Below are 20,502 nucleotides of genomic sequence, written 5' to 3'. Positions count from 1 at the left end.
GACCATGTAGGACATGACAATGAGTGGGGTGTATTCATCTGAATGTTTTGGTGAAGACGTCGAGCATGAGACTCTTAATCTCAGGGTCGTGGGTTCGGCCCCATGTTGGGCGCCACTTATTTTGGTGAGGACGTCATTGGGCATCGCCCCAAAATATACACAGAGACAAATTATGGCAGAGAGGGAACGCTCTTAATTGCATTCGTTCATTCAAGCCTTGTTCGGAGTCCGTCCGAGAGAAGCTGGCTTTTATACTGTGTTCAACAAGATCACACGGTGTTTTTCTCTGACTCGACTCTCTTAGTCAGCAACTTGCGATTTCTCGTATCAACATTGTTTCATAACATCTTGCCGGATGTCTTTTATCAGCTCCAAAGCTGCTGACTTACAGTTGATCCACAACAAATGCTGGTGCGTTACTGCCTCTTGCTGGAGAAAAGCGATAGCATACTTTCAATTTCACCCTATTTAGAGAGGGTGGGGGGGGACATCCTTATATAACTACTAACAGATCAAATTGCATTTGCTTGTCGTTGTTACTTGATGATTAAAGGAAACTCCAGTCAAAGACATGGCCACAGTGTTTTGTATATAAAAAGGATGTATTGTACTCTGCAATTTGAATAATTTGGCAACTAAGTGCCAGAATTATCAAAAATGTCATATTTCCGACACCAATGATGTGCGAGGGGCTTTAGTTCTTTTTTTGTATTGATGGCAGTTCTTGTTTTCTCAGGTTAATAATGTTTGTCTGGAAGACGTCATGCACGAAGACGCGGTGGGGGCGCTGAAGAATACAGCTGAAGTGGTGTACCTCAGGGTTGCCAAACCCAACAACCTGTTTTTGACCAACTCCTACAACCCTCCGGATCTCACCAACAGTAAGTCTGGATTGCATTTCATAGAAATGTCTTATATGTCAAATTTTCTTGGACGACACCCGCATGAGGACTCGAAATGTGAGTAGTCATATTACTGATACAATTATCGATGTTGATATTATTTTTGATACGCTTCAAATGATTCACAAAACTTTTTTTTTCAAAATTGAGCTTTTTGTCATGTTTAAAGGGACAGTGTGTAATCTATAGTGACCTCTAGTGGTACAAAACACTTCCATTCAGTAAAAAATTAAACATTGATTTGAATACGAGGTAGAAATAACTGAACTATCAAACCAATGTTCATTTTCATTCGAAAAAAATCATAGGTCGAGAAATTTGTATTTCTTTACATAGAGGAATCCCTACTTTGGTCGTCGCCTGCCTGCTATGGCACTGGTTTTCATTCGGCTTAGGCAAGAGTGCCATCTAGTGGTCAAATATTACACACTAATGCTTCAAGATCTAGAGCACCTGTTATAACATCAGAAAGAGAATGAGCAATACTTATTTATGTCAGCTTGAAGTCATACGATGGCCATATTTTATAGTATTTGTAATGCAATACTTACTGGTACTGGTGTTGTCGGCCATGCTTGTGACCGGCTGGTACTCATCGAAAAGAATTTTATCATACGTGGCTCCCAATAAATGTTTTCTTCAATTATAGGATCATGATACAATGTGTATATCACAAAACCGGGATGCCGATATCATGTGTATTATGATACTATAATCATAATAATACAAGGGTTACAATACAATGTGTATTAGAAGAGAGTGATCAGGAGACAATATGTATATAACGATACTAGGATCATGATATTATGTGTATCTATGATACTATAATTAAAGTGATAATACAATATGTATCACAGTACAGGTGCCACGAGCTAATGTGTATCCCAATACCATGGTCACGATACAATGCGTAACTGTACACGGATAACATCACAGAATGTGTCACAATATTTACAATATAATACATATTACGATACATATTCATCACAGTATATGGCCTCTAGGGGTGCTGCAGAATTTGGAACTTTTTTGTACTCATTGTTGCCATCTTCTGACTTGTGTCATCATTGCAGCCTCTGTCAAGTTTCTTATGTTGCGAGTGCAAGTACGTGCATTTCTCACATGCACTCGAATAAACGTTTCCTTTTTCATTGTTTCGGGGGTTTGGGTTGGCATTTGGACTGTATTTAAAACAGACCTTTTCTTACTTTCACCATTTTCATACTTTTTTTGGTTGGTTAGATCGTAGGGCCGTAGGGGCACCATTTTCCTGTGGCGTGTAATACTTCAAAACACAAAAAATATACAACTACCTTAATACTACAAAACTAAATTTCAAAATTTGGGGCTAAAACAGACCTAAAACCTTGATATTGTGCTTTCATTCTCAAAAGAAAGAAATACAACAGATACAGAACAAAAATAATACCAAAGGGGTGGCAGACAAAGTTTTTTCATTTAGTAAGCGATAAGACCCACCTGTAAATTTTGTCAATTAAATGATAATTATAACGTTTACAAAAATGTGTAATTTTGTTCAACAAATACTTATAATCACTTTGTGAAATTCAAAAAAAACGTCTATTGTCTATTTAAAGTCAAAATATGTATACATTTTTCTAGGACTCCCTGCATATCTAAGCCAATTATAAAACCTTACTCTGTTTATTTCACAGCATATTCCCACATGGATACTGAACTCAGCCACCCCAACTACCTTGGCTCAGATTACCCACAAGCCCTCACTCCCACCTCACCTAGTCGCTTTTCACCTGTCCTGCACGGCCTCATGGGAGACGACGACATCCCCAGGTGAGGGCCGCAATCCCACCCACAGTAGCATACTGGAATACGGCTTCGCGGTGTGGTATGCTCGGTGCGCGGCAGCAGACTGGGGAACTTTACATAGAGTCATCAACAAAACCCAGAAAATCATCGGTTTACATGTTTATCCTGGAGTTCCACATCTAATCTCGTTGTTAATGATGTACATTAAGTTGACAAAACGGTAATCCCTCTCTGTTTACTTTTCAAAGTTTCGCAAATTTGCGGATTTTCATTATGCATTGTGTTCTGCATTCTGACTGGCAGTTGCCCCGCCTCTTTTCTGCCTGTGTCTGCCTGTGCGTCAACAACGTTGTGGTTTAAGTAGTTTCCTTATGTAGAACAGCTTGATCGACTTCCATGCAAATATTTGTACGCATTTTCATACAACTTTTCAATAACCTCCACAAACGGGAACAAAATATCATCTGAAGTAAAGTGAATCATGCTGAAATGTTCAGAATCATTCATTCATTTTCAAAACAGCCTGCCGAATGAAATTGGCAAAAATATAATGATAATATATCCTCACACTGGGCAGCGCGGCGGCGCAGTGGCGCGTGTGTGGCACAGTTCTGAGGTCATGAGATTGAACCTCCTGTGTGGAGTTAACATGTTCTCCCTGTGCTTGCGTGGGTTTCCTCTGGGCACTCCGATTTCTTCCCACATTCCAAAAACATGCATGTTAGGTTAATTGGCTGGTCCAAATTGACCCTTGGTTTGAATGAGCGAGTCAGTTGTCTGTCTCTGTGTGCCCTGCGATTGGCTGGCAACCAGTTCAGAGTGTCCCCTGCCCACTGCCCGAAGATAGCTGGGATGGGTTCCAGCACCCCCGCAGCCCTGCTGAGGATAATCGGTGCAGATAATGGATGGATGGATGGATATCCTCACACTAATAACATAAGTGTATAATTCACTTGTTTGGGCCAAATTGAGGTTTATGCCTCAATCAGAGACTGTTTCCTTGCTTAAGCTTGTCAATTGGGTTTGTTCTATGGTTTTATTGTATGGATGGATAAATTAACATAGGTTTCTACTTAGCGAGTTTTGACTCTATGGGGACCTTTCTGAAACGCAACCCCCGCGAAAAAACAAGGGATTATGATAAGGACAGTTCTATTCTATTTTGGTACCCCTGATCACTTCCCCCTCTTTTTTTTCCCAGAGAACCCCGCCGGGTTTTAATCCACCGGGGCTCCACGGGTCTCGGATTTAATATCGTAGGCGGAGAAGACGGAGAGGGGATTTTTATCTCTTTCATCCTGGCGGGAGGCCCGGCCGACCTCAGCGGAGAGCTACATAAGGGCGATCAGATCCTCAGCGTAAAGACACGCTTGAAATATCTCGGACATATGAACGTGGGTTTCAGTTAACATCCTGTATGATTTCCAGGTGAACGGCGTGGACCTGAGAATGGCCACGCACGAGCAAGCGGCTGCAGCGTTGAAGAACGCCGGGCAGACGGTGACCATCATCGCTCAGTACAGACCCGATGGTAATATCTGTAGGGCCTTGCTGTACCTCGGGAAATTTTTAGACTCAAAGAGCCATGAAAGCAAATTATTTTTATTTTTTTTTTTGACAGCCACTCCATATAATTCAAGACAAAATTCCGTAAAACTACTAGATCCGCTCTCCAGACGAAATGTAATTCCTCATTACATTTTATTTAACTGTGTTGATGATTTGATAAAATCTATAAGATAATAATGCCAGACCCTGTGTCCCATATCAACAAATATATCACATGCATCCCTCTTCTGCAGTTATTTAAGACCGTTGAGGCTCATTTTGACCGTCACTTTTGTAGGTGCGAGCAGAGTTGTTATCTAAAAATGTCATAAATTACTGCAAACGCGAAGGTTGTTTTTAGTGAGTGCACAATGTGCGCAGAAATTCACACACTGCTACCGCTTACCCAATCAAAATGCTCTGGGTCTTCATCTGGCAATTTCAGGTGTTATAGGTTGCTCTGTGGGTTTTTATCATAAAGTGTCTCAACAATGAATATAGTGTCAGAGACCAGAAAGGGAGACAGAACCTACTTGCGTTTGTTTTACTCAGCTTCATTTAAAAGGAGGAAAGGGCTTGCACCCACGATCCGGTGATCGTCGGTCACGGGTAGCAGATCGCTTGGAACGCGGAAGTGGCACTTCCGTGGCGAGCGAAGGCAGTTTCGAGAGCGGGGGAAGAACGGGTCGATGCCTGGGACGTTGGAGCAGAAACGTAATCGAGGTCAGAAAAGGGGTGTCGGCGCCGGGAATCAAACGAGAATCAGGACAGGATAGAGTCAGAGTCGAAAAGGGCTTGCCTAGCGTGGGGCTGAGGTTCACAGAAAGACTGACAATGGGTGACAGGAAGACAGGGGTTTGAAAAGAGATAAACAGCTAATCAGCGTCCGAGGCAGTTGGCGTCAAAGGAGCCGACTCCGGTGCCTCGCATCGGTAATCATGACGAATTTTCAATGCGCTTACACATAAAGTATTCTTTATAGACGTACTGCCAAAATGGAGCCTTTTTGTGTGACACTGTAAGTGCAAACTATACTTGAAATTTGGGACAGTCTCAGAGTGTTTTATCTTTGTTTTTGTTACCCTTGTTTTATCTCTGGGCCAGATGTACAGAGGAAAAGAGTCATATCTGGCTCACGGGCCATACGTTTGTGAACTCTGAACAGCAAGTGGATATTTGGCTGAATTGTGTTGTCCTCCTCCTCCTCCAGAGTACAGTCGCTTTGAAGCTAAGATTCACGATTTGAGGGAGCAACTGATGAACAGCAGCATGGGCTCCGGGACCACCACGCTAAGAAGCAATCCCAAGAGGGGCTTCTACATCAGGTACCTTGTTTCAACTCTAGGTTTTGGAGTTTTCCCTTGCCCTCATGTATGGTTCAGATCATGGATGGTTTAATGGTGTGAGTCAGGAAAACTAAAAATGCTTGGACACCTTTTTTGGCAGTTTTTACATCCAAGGTAAGCTACCTGATTGCCTGTAGAAGTAGTGGTGATATTCACTGAGTGGAATGTATTTCCGTGAAAAAAGTTAGAGTCGACAAGTGTTGAGTCTGCTTTTTTGGGGCATTTTTTCACGTCTAGGGTAACCTAACTGACTGCCTGTGAAAGATTGTGGTCATATCTAAACTCCTCCCCCCTTTTCTTGGGTTTACAGACACAAACAGACAAACAAACAAACAAAACATATGTGTACATACAGTGGCTTGCGAAACTATTTGGCCCCCATGAACTTTGTGACCTTGTGCCACATTTCAGACTTCAAGATATAAAACTGTAATTTCTTGTGAAGCATCATCAATAAGTGGGACACAATCATGAAGTGGAACACACTTTATTGGATATTTTAAACTTTTTTAACAAATAAAAAACAAAAAAACGGGTGTGCAAAATTATTCAGTTCCTTTACTTTCAGTGCAGTAACCTCTGTCCAGAAGTTCAGTGAGGATCTTTGAATGATTCAATGATGATCTAAATGACTAACCATGACAAATTGAATCCACCTGTGTGTCATCAAGTCTCTGTATAAATGCACCTGCACTGTGATAGTCTCAGAGGTGCAAGCCACTGTATATATATAATTGTTTTTACAATGTTATTATCAGAATTACAATTATTAAAATATGTTTTAAAAGAAGAATGATATTTCAAATTTAAAAAAAAGAATAATCTGGAGAGATTTGCCTCAGAAATTTTTTTTTTTATATACTTAAAGTGCACTGACATGTAGCTCATTACAGTCTTTGCTTTATTTATTTTATATTTATTTTGTTAAAACGCAATGCATCGTAAGTTTCAAGGTGGAATTTGAGCAACCCAAATGTTAGAGTGAATAGGATAATTTTTCCAAATAAAACCACCATTAATGAAAAGAAAAATCGAGCATGTATCATTCCTAATGATATCAGATGGATATCGGTAGCACTGTTCTCTTGCTGCAGTAGCGGAAGAAAAAAGGTTGGTTCTTCTTTTCAATTCTTCAATAATTCTTCAATACGACGATATTTTCCAGAGCTCTTTTTGACTACGACAAGACAGCGGACTGCGGCTTCCTCAGTCAGGCGCTCGGCTTCAGGTTTGGCGATGTTCTTCACATTCTGGATTGTGGGGACGAAGAATGGTGGCAAGCACGGAAGGTCAGCCCCCAGAACGAGGCTGAGGAGGTTGGATTCATTCCCAGCAAACACAGGTCAGACTCGTGAGTATCAGATTAAAAATAATACAAGCACAACAGAAGACTTTTTTCATTAATTGAAGCCAGGATTGTTCTCCGATCATAATTAAAAAAACACGGTGGATGATGAAAAAAAAAAAAATCTACGAAAGAGAAGCGTGGCCCAACCTGTCTTAATTATTGCTGCTTTATGCCCGGACCCAGCCCAAAAATCAGGCTGGGTTTGGGTCTGGGGTGAGAAAGGACAATTTCAATAATCTACTAGTCAACAACTGTTGAAACGATCAAAATTAGATAATTATTTTTTTCTTAAATGTAGCATGAAGTGGATTATCATCTCATCTCATTAGCTGTACCGCTTATCCTTATTAGGGTCGCGGGGGGTTGGAGCCCATCCCAGCCATCTCCGGGCAGTGGGCAGGGGACACCCTGGACTGGTTGCCAGCCAATCGCAGGGCACACGGGGACAGACAACTCACTCGCTCACTCGGTCAGTCACACCTAGGGACAATTTGGACCGGCCAGTTCACCTGAAATGCATGTCTTTGGAATGTGGGAGGAAACCGGAGTGCGCGGCGGAAACCCACGCAAGCACGGGGAGAACATACAAACTCCGCACAGTAAGGCCGGTAGCTGGATATGAACCCACGCAGGAGTTTCCCACGACCTCAGAACTGTGCCGCACACGCTCTAACCACTGCCCCGCCGTGCTGCCCTTGAAGTGGATTATATCATGTGGCAAAAATGACAAAAACCACAAAAATATTTGCTACAGTTCAAAGTAATTGAAAATTAAAAAGACATGTTTTAAAGGACATACTGACACAAAAAAATAGATATAAATGCCCAATCTAAAAAAATAGATAAATTAAAATCAAGTAAACATTTCTTATCCCTGTAAACAAAAAGAATAGTCTTATTGGCTGCAGTAGAATGGTAAATAAAACAAATATGTACATTTAGTGGTCAACTGCAAAGTCAAGTCATGTTTATTTCTATAGCCTTTTTTCAAAAGGAGTCTCAAAGGGATGCACATATTATAGTAAAAAGTAAACAAATACATTTGTAGTGAACAGTGATGGCACTAAGTCCGTAACAAAAGTACTTATTGATTCCCGACAGTCTCAAATCAAACGGTTTTAACAACTTACGTTTGTTGTTTTTAATGTTCTAATAAATGTGTCAAGAACCGGAACAGGATCAGGACCCAAATGCGTGTCGTTTCTCACACAAGCTTTTTATTTTATGGGAAATGGGGAGTCATGCACGTTAGGCAGCAGTCCGGCGTGGAATGACAGGAAGCCAGAGGCCGACGGGATCGATACCAGACAGGACGGGACAGACAGGATTGATATCAAAACAGGATATCGAAATTAAACAGGACAAACTAGACGGGAACGAAACTGGAAACCAATATTAAACAGGACAAAATAGACGGGAACAATACCGGACAGGAAATACCAACAGGAAACAGGGCCGAGTCAAAACCCACGTCTTGCGGGGCAGAGGTTCGTTGATGGACTGACCAAGGAAGAGTGAGAGCACTGAGCTTAAATAGACGAGAAGCCAATCTGTCAACAAGCCGCAGCTGGCGCCACACGGGCGGGGCTAATTGGGCGCCATGGCAACCGTGACAGTTTGTTCTTCGGATTGCATGCATTTAATTTCTAATGTGATTGTCAGGCTCAGTCTGGCATCACGCTTAAGCTCTCCTTTATAGCGAAATATACGCGGATGAAATGTACAATCCAAAACTGTATTAGCTTTAATGTTACTTGAATCTTACCAAGGTGACTCAAACTCCATTTTTGTTCAACTGTCCGACTGTTCTCTTTTGCAAATAGTCTTATTAATTGCCTGATCCAAAAATGCTCCAAAAAACAGTTTTGCCACACTTACTTGATGTTGACTTTGTATGTTATCGCTCAAGACAGAGACACGATTGCATTTGAGCAGCAGACATTATATTCATGTAAAGATGCCTCACTTGGTTGGAAAAACATGTGACAATACTGGACAACGGAATTCATTGTCGACTATTTTTATTATAATTTTTTGTCGACCTTTTACCAATGATTACTCAACGTCTACAAAAACAAAACATCGTTGCAGCCATAGCTTAGATTATCTCATATTTCGATTGTCTCCAGGGTGGAGAGAAAAGAATGGTCACGTGTCAACACCAAAGAGAGAGTAAGTTTATCACAATCCGAAATCCGAGCCGATTTCGTGTGTTAATCGTTATTGTTGTCGTTACAGGATCACGGTCGGGACACCATGGGAACGCAAGGTAATTACTGGATTTTCAAACAATAAGGCGGTAGTAAAAACCCTAAATTGCCAGAAATTTGAAAGTGCGCCTTATAACCCAGTGCATACCATAGAATAAGGTGGATAAGATTGGAAATGCATACAGTATTTACAGATATGTGTTACTACACAAAGTTGTACAGTATAGTTCCATATTTGAACAATAATTGATTAATTGATAATCATCACTGGCCCAAACCGCCATACATAGTATGCAACAGGATTCGAACCCGGGTTCCAGCAGTGCGGGGCCAACACTTTTCTACAAAACCACCAGTAGTACAGATGATTTGAGAAATGGCTTTAGAACTTATCTCGTCATCACACCATTTTTTCCTTACAGTGCCAGAAACATTGATTGTCATAGTGCTTTCTGAACAGTCTCTCCACTTCTTAAATAACGTTGTAAAAGACAGAAAAATGCAAGAGACTACTTTTTTTTAATCTATTGGGGTTTTTTTTTACATTTAAACAACAGCAAAAAATCTTGACTCCTGACTAGTATTTTAGTTTACGGCTGCTTTATCTAATAGAAAGTCTTAGTGCCTGAATAAACCGCTCCAAATATCGCATCAGATATCAGTTTTAGTAAAAAGTTGCTATTTTTTTATATTCTGCAAAAAGCTTGTATATTGCGCTCATTCTAGATAAAATCTACCGCTTTTTTGTATCAAAATGTTTGCATATACTGTGTGTTAATATAGATGAGAGACTGCCCGATTACTTGAATGCACGTCGATGGCTTTGTATTTGTTGCTAGATGCTGCCATCTAGCGGTCAAATGTATTTGACTCATTTAATCCTGGAGAAATATTACCAGAATTCAATTTCACAATTTGTCTTTTGGTTACATCATTGGTGTAATTAAGAAAATAATCTTGGTAATGTTTTGCTCGCATTTTGATGCTGATTTTGTCCCCAGGGAGAGATAAAACATCGCCCAGTTACGAGACCGTCACCCAAGTGGAAGGTAAGCAATACCTGAAGTCCATTACTTGGGGACCAAAAAGCATAGAGTTTCCCAATAGACATATATACACATTTTAGCAGCTGATAAAAATGATTCTTTCTTTATAGACTGAGCCAAATGATCACAGTGATAGCAGCCAGAGTTGGCTTTGATGAAAGGAAATGTATTCTAAAGTGCGGCTGGACTAGAAGAGCAAAGAAAATTTAGGAGGTAGTTTAGCAAAAAAATACCAACACAAGTGACTGTTATTTGAATCAGAGAGAAATTTGAAGCAGATAAAACTGTTCAGGACGTCCATACGAAGTGTTCTGGAAGACCGAAAACATTGAAAAGCTCCACAAAAGAATAAAGATTACAGGAAACATTTCATGTCCCAAAATCCAGTTTCTGTAGCCGGGGATCGTCGTGCCAAGGACCCCTCCCTTGGCTGCTATCCAGCTCTACGCACCCGACCCCTTTGGTAACCCGTGTTCTTTGTTTAGACTTCCTTATTTGGACTTATACTGCGTTTTCATACTTCCAGTACCATATTAGAATACATTTATTTTCTTCAAATTCAAGACTGGCTGCCATGTGTTAAGTTAACAGCTGCTCAAGTGTGTATACAGTTTTTTGGGACACCCTCTAGATTTTTATCATCTCCGCTTTCTTCATTATAGTTCACTACGCCAGGCCCATCATCATCCTAGGTCCTGTGAAGGACAGGATAAACGATGATCTCTTGTCCGAGTTTCCTGATAAATTTGGCTCATGCGTCCCACGTAAGTAATCGTGCCGTCAGCCACCGACGCAATTCCGGCAGCCATTTTCCAGGTTTCACGTTGGTGTTTTCCTCACAGACACCACGCGCCCCAAAAGGGAGTACGAAGTGGACGGACGAGACTATCACTTTGTGTCATCGAGGGAACAGATGGAGAAGGACATTCAGAGCCATCGCTTCATCGAAGCGGGCCAGTATAACAGTCACTTGTACGGAACCAGCGTCCAGAGTGTCCGCGAAGTTGCTGAACAGGTGCGTCGGGAATCGTCGGAAAAATAGTAGTGGTGAAATAAAATATCAGAGAAACTGTTGGTCACAGGGTTTGTTGAGAACCGACACCAGGTATTGGTCCCAATGTAGATAGCCCACTTTAAAAGGTATCGGCAGCAGTGACGGAGAAAATATCATAAAAATGCTTAATAATGTAAAAATATATTATATTAAAGAATTCATTGTCACCTATTTGTAGGGATAGTTGAGTACTGATACCGGATACCATTGGTATCAGTGTATATTGCAGCCTGTTAAAGGTATCGGCACCAGTGTCCAGAGTGTCCTTGAGGTTGATGAACAGGTGACGGAGAAAATGTCATAAAAATTGTTTATATAAATATATGAATAAATTTTGGAAAAAAACTGGTAAAACGAGTTTATTGCACGCTTATTGGTAGGGATAGTTGAGTACTGATACCAGATACCATTGGTATCAGTGTATAGTGCAGCCTTTGTAAAGGTATCAGCACGAGTGTCCAGAGTGTCCTTGAGGTTGTTTACCAGGTGATGGGGAACATATCATAAAAACGGTGGTTATAAATCTTTATATGTATTCTGAAAAAAAACAGAGAAAAAACAAAATAATTGCACAACTATTTGTAAGGATAGTTGAATACTGATACCAGATACCAGTGGTATCAGTGTATAGTGCAGCCTTTGTAAAGGTATCAGCACCAGTGTCCACAGTGTCCTTGAGGTTGTTTACCGGTTGATGGAGGATGGAGAACATATCATAAAAATGGCGGATATAAATGAATTACAAAAAAACTGGCCAAAAAAATAAACAGATTGCACACCAGATACCATTACAAGAACAAGTACTAGATACCATTGGTATTGGTGTGTATTGTATTCGTCATGAACCGGAACAGGATCAGGACCCAAATGTGTGACCTTTCTCACACAAGCCTTTTGTTTAACGGGAAATGAGGAGTCATGCACGTTAGGCAGCAGTCTGGTGTGGAATGATAAGAAGCCAGAGGCAGACGGGATCGATACCAATTGCCCGAGCAGATATCGGACAAATGGGGTCGATACAGAACAGGACGGAACATACAGGATTGATATCAAAACAGGATATTGAAATTAAACAGGACAAACTAGACGGGAACGAAACTGGAAACCGATATTTAACAGGACAAAATAAACTGGAACAATACCGGACAGGAAATACCAACAGGAAGACAGGACCGAGTCAGAACCCACGTCTTGCGGGGCAGAGGTTCGTTGACGGACTGACAAAGGAAAAATGAGAGCACTGAGCTTAAAAGACGAGAAAGCCAATCCGTCAATGAGCCGCAGCTGGCCCCACACGGGCGGGGCCAATTGGGCGCCATGGCAACCGTGATAACTGTTTTTTAAGGCATCAGCATTTGCGGTGGTAGCTAATACTGGCATGCACTAGAACAGAGGGTCAGCAACCCTAAATCTATATATGTAAAATATACAAATTTCTCTTGCCACAATAAAAAATGTTTTTTAAAAAACAAACAAATTATTTAGTCAATTTTATTTGATGTAGCCCCAATTCAGAAACAAAAGGATACCATTCTTTAAAAGGCATCAACCAATCGGGTGCTTGAATTTAAAGGACTGATAAATTGCCATCAAATAGATACAACATTCATGAAAAATATTAAAAATGAGTCATTTATGTTCTGCAAATATCGATATGTAGTATCGATTGTGGTATCGGTCTGAACGATATTATGTGCACGCAGCAAGGGAAACACTGTATCCTGGACGTGTCGGCCAACGCTGTGCGACGACTACAAGCTGCTCAGCTTCATCCCATCGCCATCTTTGTTCGGCCTAAGTCGCTGGAGAATGTTCTGTATGTAAACACCCCGAAAATAAAGTCTTTGATTATATTCCTGTTAAAAGGAAACTCTGTCATTTCGCCAACAGAGAGATTAACACCCGCCTGACCGAAGAGCAGGCCAGGAAAGGAATGGACCGAGCCCTCAAATTAGAACAAGACTTCCTTGAGTGCTTCTCCGGTAAGAGTGTGAACGTTTACGTACCGTATGGCAGGTATGGGTGCAGAGGCCAGTCTCATTTGAAGGTATCGGTAGTTAGTAGTGGAGACCCCTAAACACCAGGGGTCTCCAGCGTGGGTGCTCCCTGGGGTCAGTTGGGGTGCACCGGACCTGTTCTGAAAATAGCTCACCAGTGTTGGGTCATTCTGATTTTCAAGTAAAATTATTTTTTTGTTAGTTGACTTAGTTTGTTAAACCTTATTTTTAATAATTAACTATCTCATCTCATCTCATCAGCCATACCGCTTATCCTCATTAGGGTCGCGGGGGGGGCTGGCGCCCATCCCAGCCATCTCCGGGCAGTGGGCAGGGGACACCCTCAACTGGTTGCCAGCCAATCGCAGGGCACACGGGGACAGACAACTCATTCGTTCATTCACACCTAGGGACAATTTGGACCGGCCAATTCACCTGAAATGCATGTTTTTTGGAACGTGGGAGGAAACCGGAGTGCCCGGAGGAAACCCACGCAAGCACGGGGAGAACATACAAACTCCGCACAGGAAGTCTGGAGCTGGATTTGAACCCACGCAGGAGGTTCCCATGACATGAACTGTGCCGCACAAGCGCTAACCACTGCGCCACCGTAATTAACTAGAACACAGTAATACATAGTAATAACATAATAGGTTGTCATTTTAAAAATTCCGATAAATTCTAGTTCATGGGCTCCAGGAACAAAAAAAATGTACTCAAGTGTTGATATTTATTTTAAATTTGATTACCGGTAATTAGGAGAGTAGAATGAGAATTTAAAGTAATTTATTTATGAATCTATTTATTTACAAAAAGTGCAACTACATTTTATCAAGCTAAGAAGCAGATCGTGTGCAGTATTCTTAACCAGCTATCTGGCTACGTTTTTAGCTTCGTAGCTAGCTATCTTCTTACCTTTTAGGCTATTTAGCGAGCTATCTAGCTAGCTTTTTACATATTTTATCTAACTAAAACGTTACCTTTTTTTGTTAGTTATCAAGCTAAATTTTGGCCTTCTTTATAGCTGGGTATTTAGGGCAGTTGTTTAGCTAGCTATCTTCATACCCTTTTAAGCTCTTTAGCTAGCTATCTTCCTACCCTTTTAGCCATTTAGAAAACAATCTAGCTAGCTTTTTACATATTTTGCATTTTATTTAGCTAACACGTTACCTGTTTTTGCTAGTTATCAGATTATATTTTGGCCTCCTTTATAGCTGGCTATCTAGTGCAGTTTTTTTAGGTAGCTAGCTGGCTACGTTTTTAGCTTTATAGCGAGATGTCTTCCTACCTTTTTAGCTATTTAGCAAGCTATCTAGCTAGCTTTTTACATATTTTGCATTATATCTAGCTAACACGTTACATGTTTTTGCTAGTAATTAAGCCAAATTTGGGCTTCCTTTATAGCTGGCTATCTAGTGCAGTTTTTTTAGGTAGCTATCTGGCTATGTTTTAGCTTTGTAGCTTGCTAGCTTCCTACCTTTTTAGCTATTCAACAATCTACCTAGCTTTTTACTTATTTTGCATTTTATCTAGCTAACACGTTAGCTTTTTTTGCTAGTTATCAAACTAAATTTTGTCCCCCTTTGGAGCTGGCTATCTAGTGCAGTTTTTTTTAGGTAGCTATGTCGCTACGTTTTTAGCTTTGTAGCTAGCTATCTTCCTACCTTTTTAGCTATTCGGCAAGCTTTCTAGCTAGCTTTTTACATTTGTTGCATCCTGTCTAGCTAACATGTTACCTCTTTTGCTAATTATCAAGCTAAATTTTGGCCTCTTTTATAGCTCGCTATCTAGCTTTGTTTTTAGCTTTCTATCTGGCCATTTAGATGGGTTTTCACTCTTTTAGCCAGCTAGCTAGCTCCCATTTAGTATTTTACCTGCTTACATTTCTAGCTAATTACCAAGCTACCTATTTAGCTTCTTAGCCAATCTTTCACTTGCCTTTTTAGTAGCTTCCTCTCTTTCACCAGCTTCGACAAACTCAGCAATTGACTCTTTTCAGCCGCTCCGGTTTGATCTACCCCGGTGTTTTGCCGTCCCTCGCGGGTATTGACACCGGCTTCTTTTCTTCCCTTGTCCCGCAGCTGTCGTGGAAGGAGATAGCTTCGAAGAAGTCTACCACAAAGTAAAGACTGTAATCGAGGAGCAATCAGGGCCTTACATTTGGATCCCCACCCGGGAGAGGCTGTGATGGCTTCCCCCTCCTCCATCGCCGATTATCATCCAGCTACCCTATCGTCGCCGAGCCAGCCTGGCCTCCTGGGCCGTCCTCCGGAAAAGTACAATAAAACAGGACATAGACTGATGTGTAATTAGACTAAGAAATACTTTATTAGTATTCCACTTTATCGAATTTGGGGGGGGTCCATATTTGGCACTGAGACGGATTCTAAGGTAGAACAGGGTGACACGGGGCGGATCCCAAGCTTCCACCTGAGATAAAGGCTACAGTTTCTTTTCATTTTTTCCTTTTTTTTTCTTGGGTAGGACGCCACCTGCTGTCTAATGGCCACTCTGCCGGACAGAAAAAGGCATTTGGCTACTGCTGAGACCCTCAAGGCCAGAAATGGCTAATCAGTGTTTTTATCCATTTTTTCCCCTTTTGCCTTTGAGGTGGACTCCGAAAATACAACCTCAGCGGCAGTTCGGGCACTATGATTTCTAAACGATTCTAACGAGGGGTTGAAAAATGAATATGCATCGTGCATGCATCCTCAAAGACAATGTCAGGACACGAAACAAAGAGAAAACTTGCAAGAGCGAGGGAAGTCGACCCAAAATGTTTTTCATAATGTGCTCTAAAAATCGATGGCTTGTTACCTAGGCAACCGAGATTTTTAGTGGACAACACGAGGGAAAATGGCCTCCCTGTAAGATGGATAGGATTAGTAGATTTTGCTGCAAAAGATGAATTATCACCCCATTATTTGAAGTTTTTTATTTTCAGTTAGAAGTACAACTTTAAAATTTAAAATAGTACGTCATTTTTATTTTTGAAGTTATTATTATTTTTCTGGAATATCATTATACATTTTCATGAATGTATTTATATTCATTGACTTGAAAAGCGCTGAATAATGCAGTCCATTATATACATATTTTTATCTGTTATTCTTTTGTTGTTGACGCAATTTTTTTTACTAAGATCCGAAAAATTACTATAAATGTCATGATTACCGATGTGAATCACCTGTGCCCGCTCCTTTGGCGCTCAGACTCTGATTGGCTCCCGATCAGTACTTTTATTCACTCCTGTCTGTCCCCCTTGGTCAGTCCGTACTGTCAGGACCAGAACCCACTTGCGTTGCGCTTCTCACAAGTTTTATTGGAAGAAAGGGAAAGTGTGGCGCCCACGATCTGGTGATTGCTGGACGCGGGAAGCAGGTCGCTCTGACCGCGGAAGTGGTTCTTCCGTGGCGAGCGATGCCAGTGTCGGGAACGGAGAACGGGTCAGTAGCCGGGACAGGAGAGCAAAAACGTGGTCTGGGTCGGAAGCGAGTCAGGAAAGGAGAGTATACGTGGTTGGGGACAAAAAGAGGTCGAAAGCCGGGACGGGAGAGTAGACGTGGTCAGGATCAAAAACATGTCGAAGCTGGCGGACAGACAGGAGCAAAAAATGGGACAGGTGGGAGTCAGGGTCGAAAAAGGCTTGCCTAGTGTTAACTGGGGCTCACAGACGGACTGACTACAGGGGATTGACAGGACTGGGTTCAAAAAGTGACAGTGAGCCAATCAGAACCCGCGTCGGTTGGCGCCAAGTGAGCAGATACAGCTGAGTCACATCAGTAATCATGACAATAAATGAGGAAATCAATTTTCTATATGAAGCAATTTAAAACAATTCACCCTTAGAGTAAACAAAATTGTCCATTGATTTATTTCAGTCCATACCATAATATGTTCTATGAAACCTAATAGCCTACATGCATTTTTGGTGATAATTACCAGCAAAATGTACTAATTTCTAACATCCATCGGGCGGCCATTGAGAAACTTTGATGTTGACTTGAAACTGACAGCAGGTAACAAAATGGATGCCCCCTTAGAAGGCTAAAAATGACTCACCTCATATAACTAATCAATGTTCCTTGTCTAAAAATAATTTTTTGTAGGAAATACCTTGGGTTGAATTTGCCTTGAATTTCATCGTGGTGCTGCAAGGAACATAAGATATTTTGGGCTTGACCTCCCCTTTAAAAAAGTGTGGTTGATTTATTTATTTATTTGGGTAAGCATGTCTTGAAAAAGAGAGACTCGGTCACTCGACTAAACCCTTGATGTCCGTTTCCACGCACACACGCTCGTGCACTGAAAACATGTTTAATACAAACTTTAAAGGTATTCCCAAAGAGAAAAGCTGTTTTTTTTTCAATTAGGCAAGAACGTGTAGTGTTCCTTTTCACAATTATGCAACTATGTTGATAAACATCCCATGCGCTGTAGAGCTGTGATGTCATCGGAGGAACACAACCATTTAAAAATGATGAATCTCATTAACACTGCATGTGTGGCCAGCTCTGTAACAGACATCCATTGCATACGACTCATTACTGCTTGGAGAAATTGGACATTTGAATAACGTTTCGGCCCTTTAACTGTTTTGTCCAAGTTGCGTGCTTTGACATCCAAAAGCTGCATGGGATAGGCAATTGTGGCTTTTTATTTGTGTATTTCGCCGCGTGTGGTTTGTAAAATTACGTCCGGGTAGCTCCCCATTAGCTGCCGAGGGCTTTCCTGTTTTGTTTGCTCCTGGTTGATGCTCATTGGCTGCCCACCGTGTGTTGTTTGCCGGCTTGCTTGGCGTTAGCCCCGGTTTTGCTTCATGTTTATCGACGTAGCCGTTGCAGCTTTTCATTGTTGGGTCCTGGTTAGCTCGGCTGCTCACTGCGTGCTTTTTTATCGGTTATCAATGCGTTAGCCCCAGTTTTTCTATGTCTCTTGGTTTACTACTTTACTTGGTTTTGTGTTTATCGCTGGAGTGTTTGCTGCTTTCCATTGTTGGTTCAAGGTTACCCTGGCGTTGGCATGGTGTTTGTTAGTCCCTTGGTTTGTTTGTCCAGTTTTAAGTTAATTGGCGTAGCCGTTGCCGCTTTTCGTTGTTGTCTTCCAGTTAACTTGGCTAGTTACCGTGCGTTATTTGATCGGCTAGCTTGGAGTTAGCAACAGGTTGGCTGTGTCCCTCAGTTTATTCCCAGCCGGCTTTGCGTTTATCACCAAAGTCCTTGCTGCTTTTTGTAAGACTGGGTTTTGATCGAATAGCCTGGAATTGATGCTGGTTTTGTTCCCTATTTTATCCATTCCGGGCCGGCTTCGCGTTTATCGCCGTAGCCATTGCTGCTTTTTGTTGTTAGTCTCCTGTTACCTTGGCTACTGCGTGTTATTTGATCGGCTAGCCTGGCGTTAGTGGCAGTTTTGCCGTGTCCTTGGGTTTATTTCCGGCCGGCTTCGCATTTATCGTCGTAGTGGTTGCCACTCTTTGTTGTTTTGGCCGGCCAGCCTTTTGTTGACCATTCCCCGTTTGGCCTCCATTACTGTGTTTTTTGCAAGTTAGCTTGTTTTTTGGTCGCTTGGCCTTTGTCGTACTATTGCTGAATCCACCTGCGACACAAACCTACCAAAACGTTGCTCAAAACATAAAACAAAACCTCTTTGACTTTTTAACTCATAAAACAATATGGCGACGTGCTTGGGTGCTTGTGTTCCTGCGATGACGTCTCAGCTCAGGATGACAAACACAAGACATACCGTCTTCAAAATGCATTACCTCAGAAAAAAAATGGTATACATATAAAATAAATATAAAATATTTATTTTTTAATAGTATTGCCTCACATTTTGCATGTGTAAGAATTTGGGATTACCTTTAATCACGCCTCCTCTCAGAAAGGGGGGGTTGCTGTCTTTTCTGATCTCGGCCCTGGTCACAAACCTGGATGAATGTTATCACTCTCTGGGCACAAATACAAGCTTGAACGCCGAAGTCGGCCACTGACATTCACCTACTTAAAGCCATGCTGTTGTTGTGTGTATGTGGGCGTGTGTGTGTGTGTGTGTGAATGAGTGTGGTTGTGTGTGTGCACGGGAGGCAAAAGTCTTCTTTAAAACTCTCTTGCTTCCAATTCTACTCTGCTTTCTCCCTCTCGTGACCATACACATTTAAGTCACAAATAAATGGTCTATATAAATATATATATATACAATTATAAATATATATATACACATATATCTTTTTTATGAGAATTTCTAACAAGACTATAGTCTGTAAAAAACAAACGAAAAAACATGTTGGCTCCATCGTTTAAATTTCCAGTCTGGTTTTTGAAATCGACTCGGTCGGATGAAAGCAAAAATGTTTAAAGGACGGTTTTAACATGTCCTACGTTCAGTGGTATAAAAGAATATCCCGACCTTTTGGTATTTCATGATTTTTTTGCATTAAATCAACATCAAATGTGAGTTGTTTGTTGTCAAAATCACGCAGATAACAAAAAAAATTGGAAATAAAACCACCCGAGCATTTCTAGGTTTCTATATTTTAAGAGGATATCATGAAAACAGTAATAAAAAGGGGGAAGAATAAGCAACTGAAGTATCTAAATCTAATGAAAACCACCTAAAAGTGTCAGGATCAGAACAGAAACAGGACCCAATTGTGTTACGTTCCTCACAAGTTTTATTAAAGGAAAGAGGAAGGGCTGCGCCCACAATCCGGTGTTAGATAGGCGCGAGAGGCAAGTCGCTCTGAAAGTGGAAGTGGTGAACAATGGCGGTGTCGGGAACAGAAAACGGGTCAGTAGCCGGGACAGGAGAGCAAAAACATGGTCGGGGTCATAAGCGAGTCGTAAGCCAAGAAAGGAGAGTAGACGTGGTCGGGGACAAAAAGAGGTCGAAAGCCGGGGCGGGGGAGTAGACGTGGTCAGGATCAAAAAACGGGTCGAAGTGGAAGTGGTGAACAATGGCGAAGGGACAGACGGGAGCAAAAACAGGTGGAGTCGGTCAAAAAAAGGCTTGCCTAGTGTTAACTGAGGTTCGCAGACGGACTGACAAATATTTCAAAAGGATAGCATGCATACAATGATAAAAAGGGAAGAATAAGCAACTGAACCATCTCAAATCTAACAATAACCAGCCAAAAGTGTATACGTTTTCATGTTTTATTGAGGAGAGCATGCAAACAATGACAGGAATGGGTAGGAATAAGTAACTGAGCCATCAAAAGTCTCACAGTTAAAAGAAACATTGCCAGCTTGAACAAAAAACACCCAT

At 41.4% G+C, this 20,502-nt stretch overlaps 1 protein-coding gene across 2 annotated transcripts; it reads left to right on the top strand.

Moving 5' to 3' along the window:
• The first annotated feature begins 736 nt into the window (after positions 1-736).
• On the top strand, positions 737-20,415 carry LOC148349074 (disks large homolog 4-like). Of its 2 annotated transcripts, none has more exons than XM_088320834.1 (14): positions 737-881; positions 2,579-2,714; positions 3,892-4,048; positions 4,119-4,221; positions 5,449-5,563; positions 6,750-6,926; positions 9,062-9,104; positions 9,171-9,201; positions 10,144-10,191; positions 10,851-10,952; positions 11,031-11,203; positions 12,946-13,058; positions 13,133-13,224; positions 15,321-20,415. In XM_088320834.1, the coding sequence occupies exons 1-14, from the start codon at positions 764-766 to the stop codon at positions 15,425-15,427; spliced, it is 1,515 nt and encodes a 504-aa protein (XP_088176960.1). In that variant the 5' UTR covers positions 737-763; the 3' UTR covers positions 15,428-20,415. The 2 variants fall into 2 exon arrangements, with proteins under 2 accessions (XP_088176960.1, XP_088176959.1); XM_088320833.1 differs by having other exon boundaries at positions 742-881; positions 6,750-6,935.
• The last annotated feature ends 87 nt before the right edge of the window (positions 20,416-20,502 follow it).

Source organism: Urocampus carinirostris, chromosome 17, assembly GCF_059441175.1.
Source record: "Urocampus carinirostris isolate Australia breed hairy pipefish chromosome 17, RoL_Ucar_1.0, whole genome shotgun sequence".
NCBI classification, from domain to species: domain Eukaryota; kingdom Metazoa; phylum Chordata; class Actinopteri; order Syngnathiformes; family Syngnathidae; genus Urocampus; species Urocampus carinirostris.
Note: the sequence above shows the minus strand (reverse complement) of the source record. Positions and strands in the feature narration are given on the sequence as shown.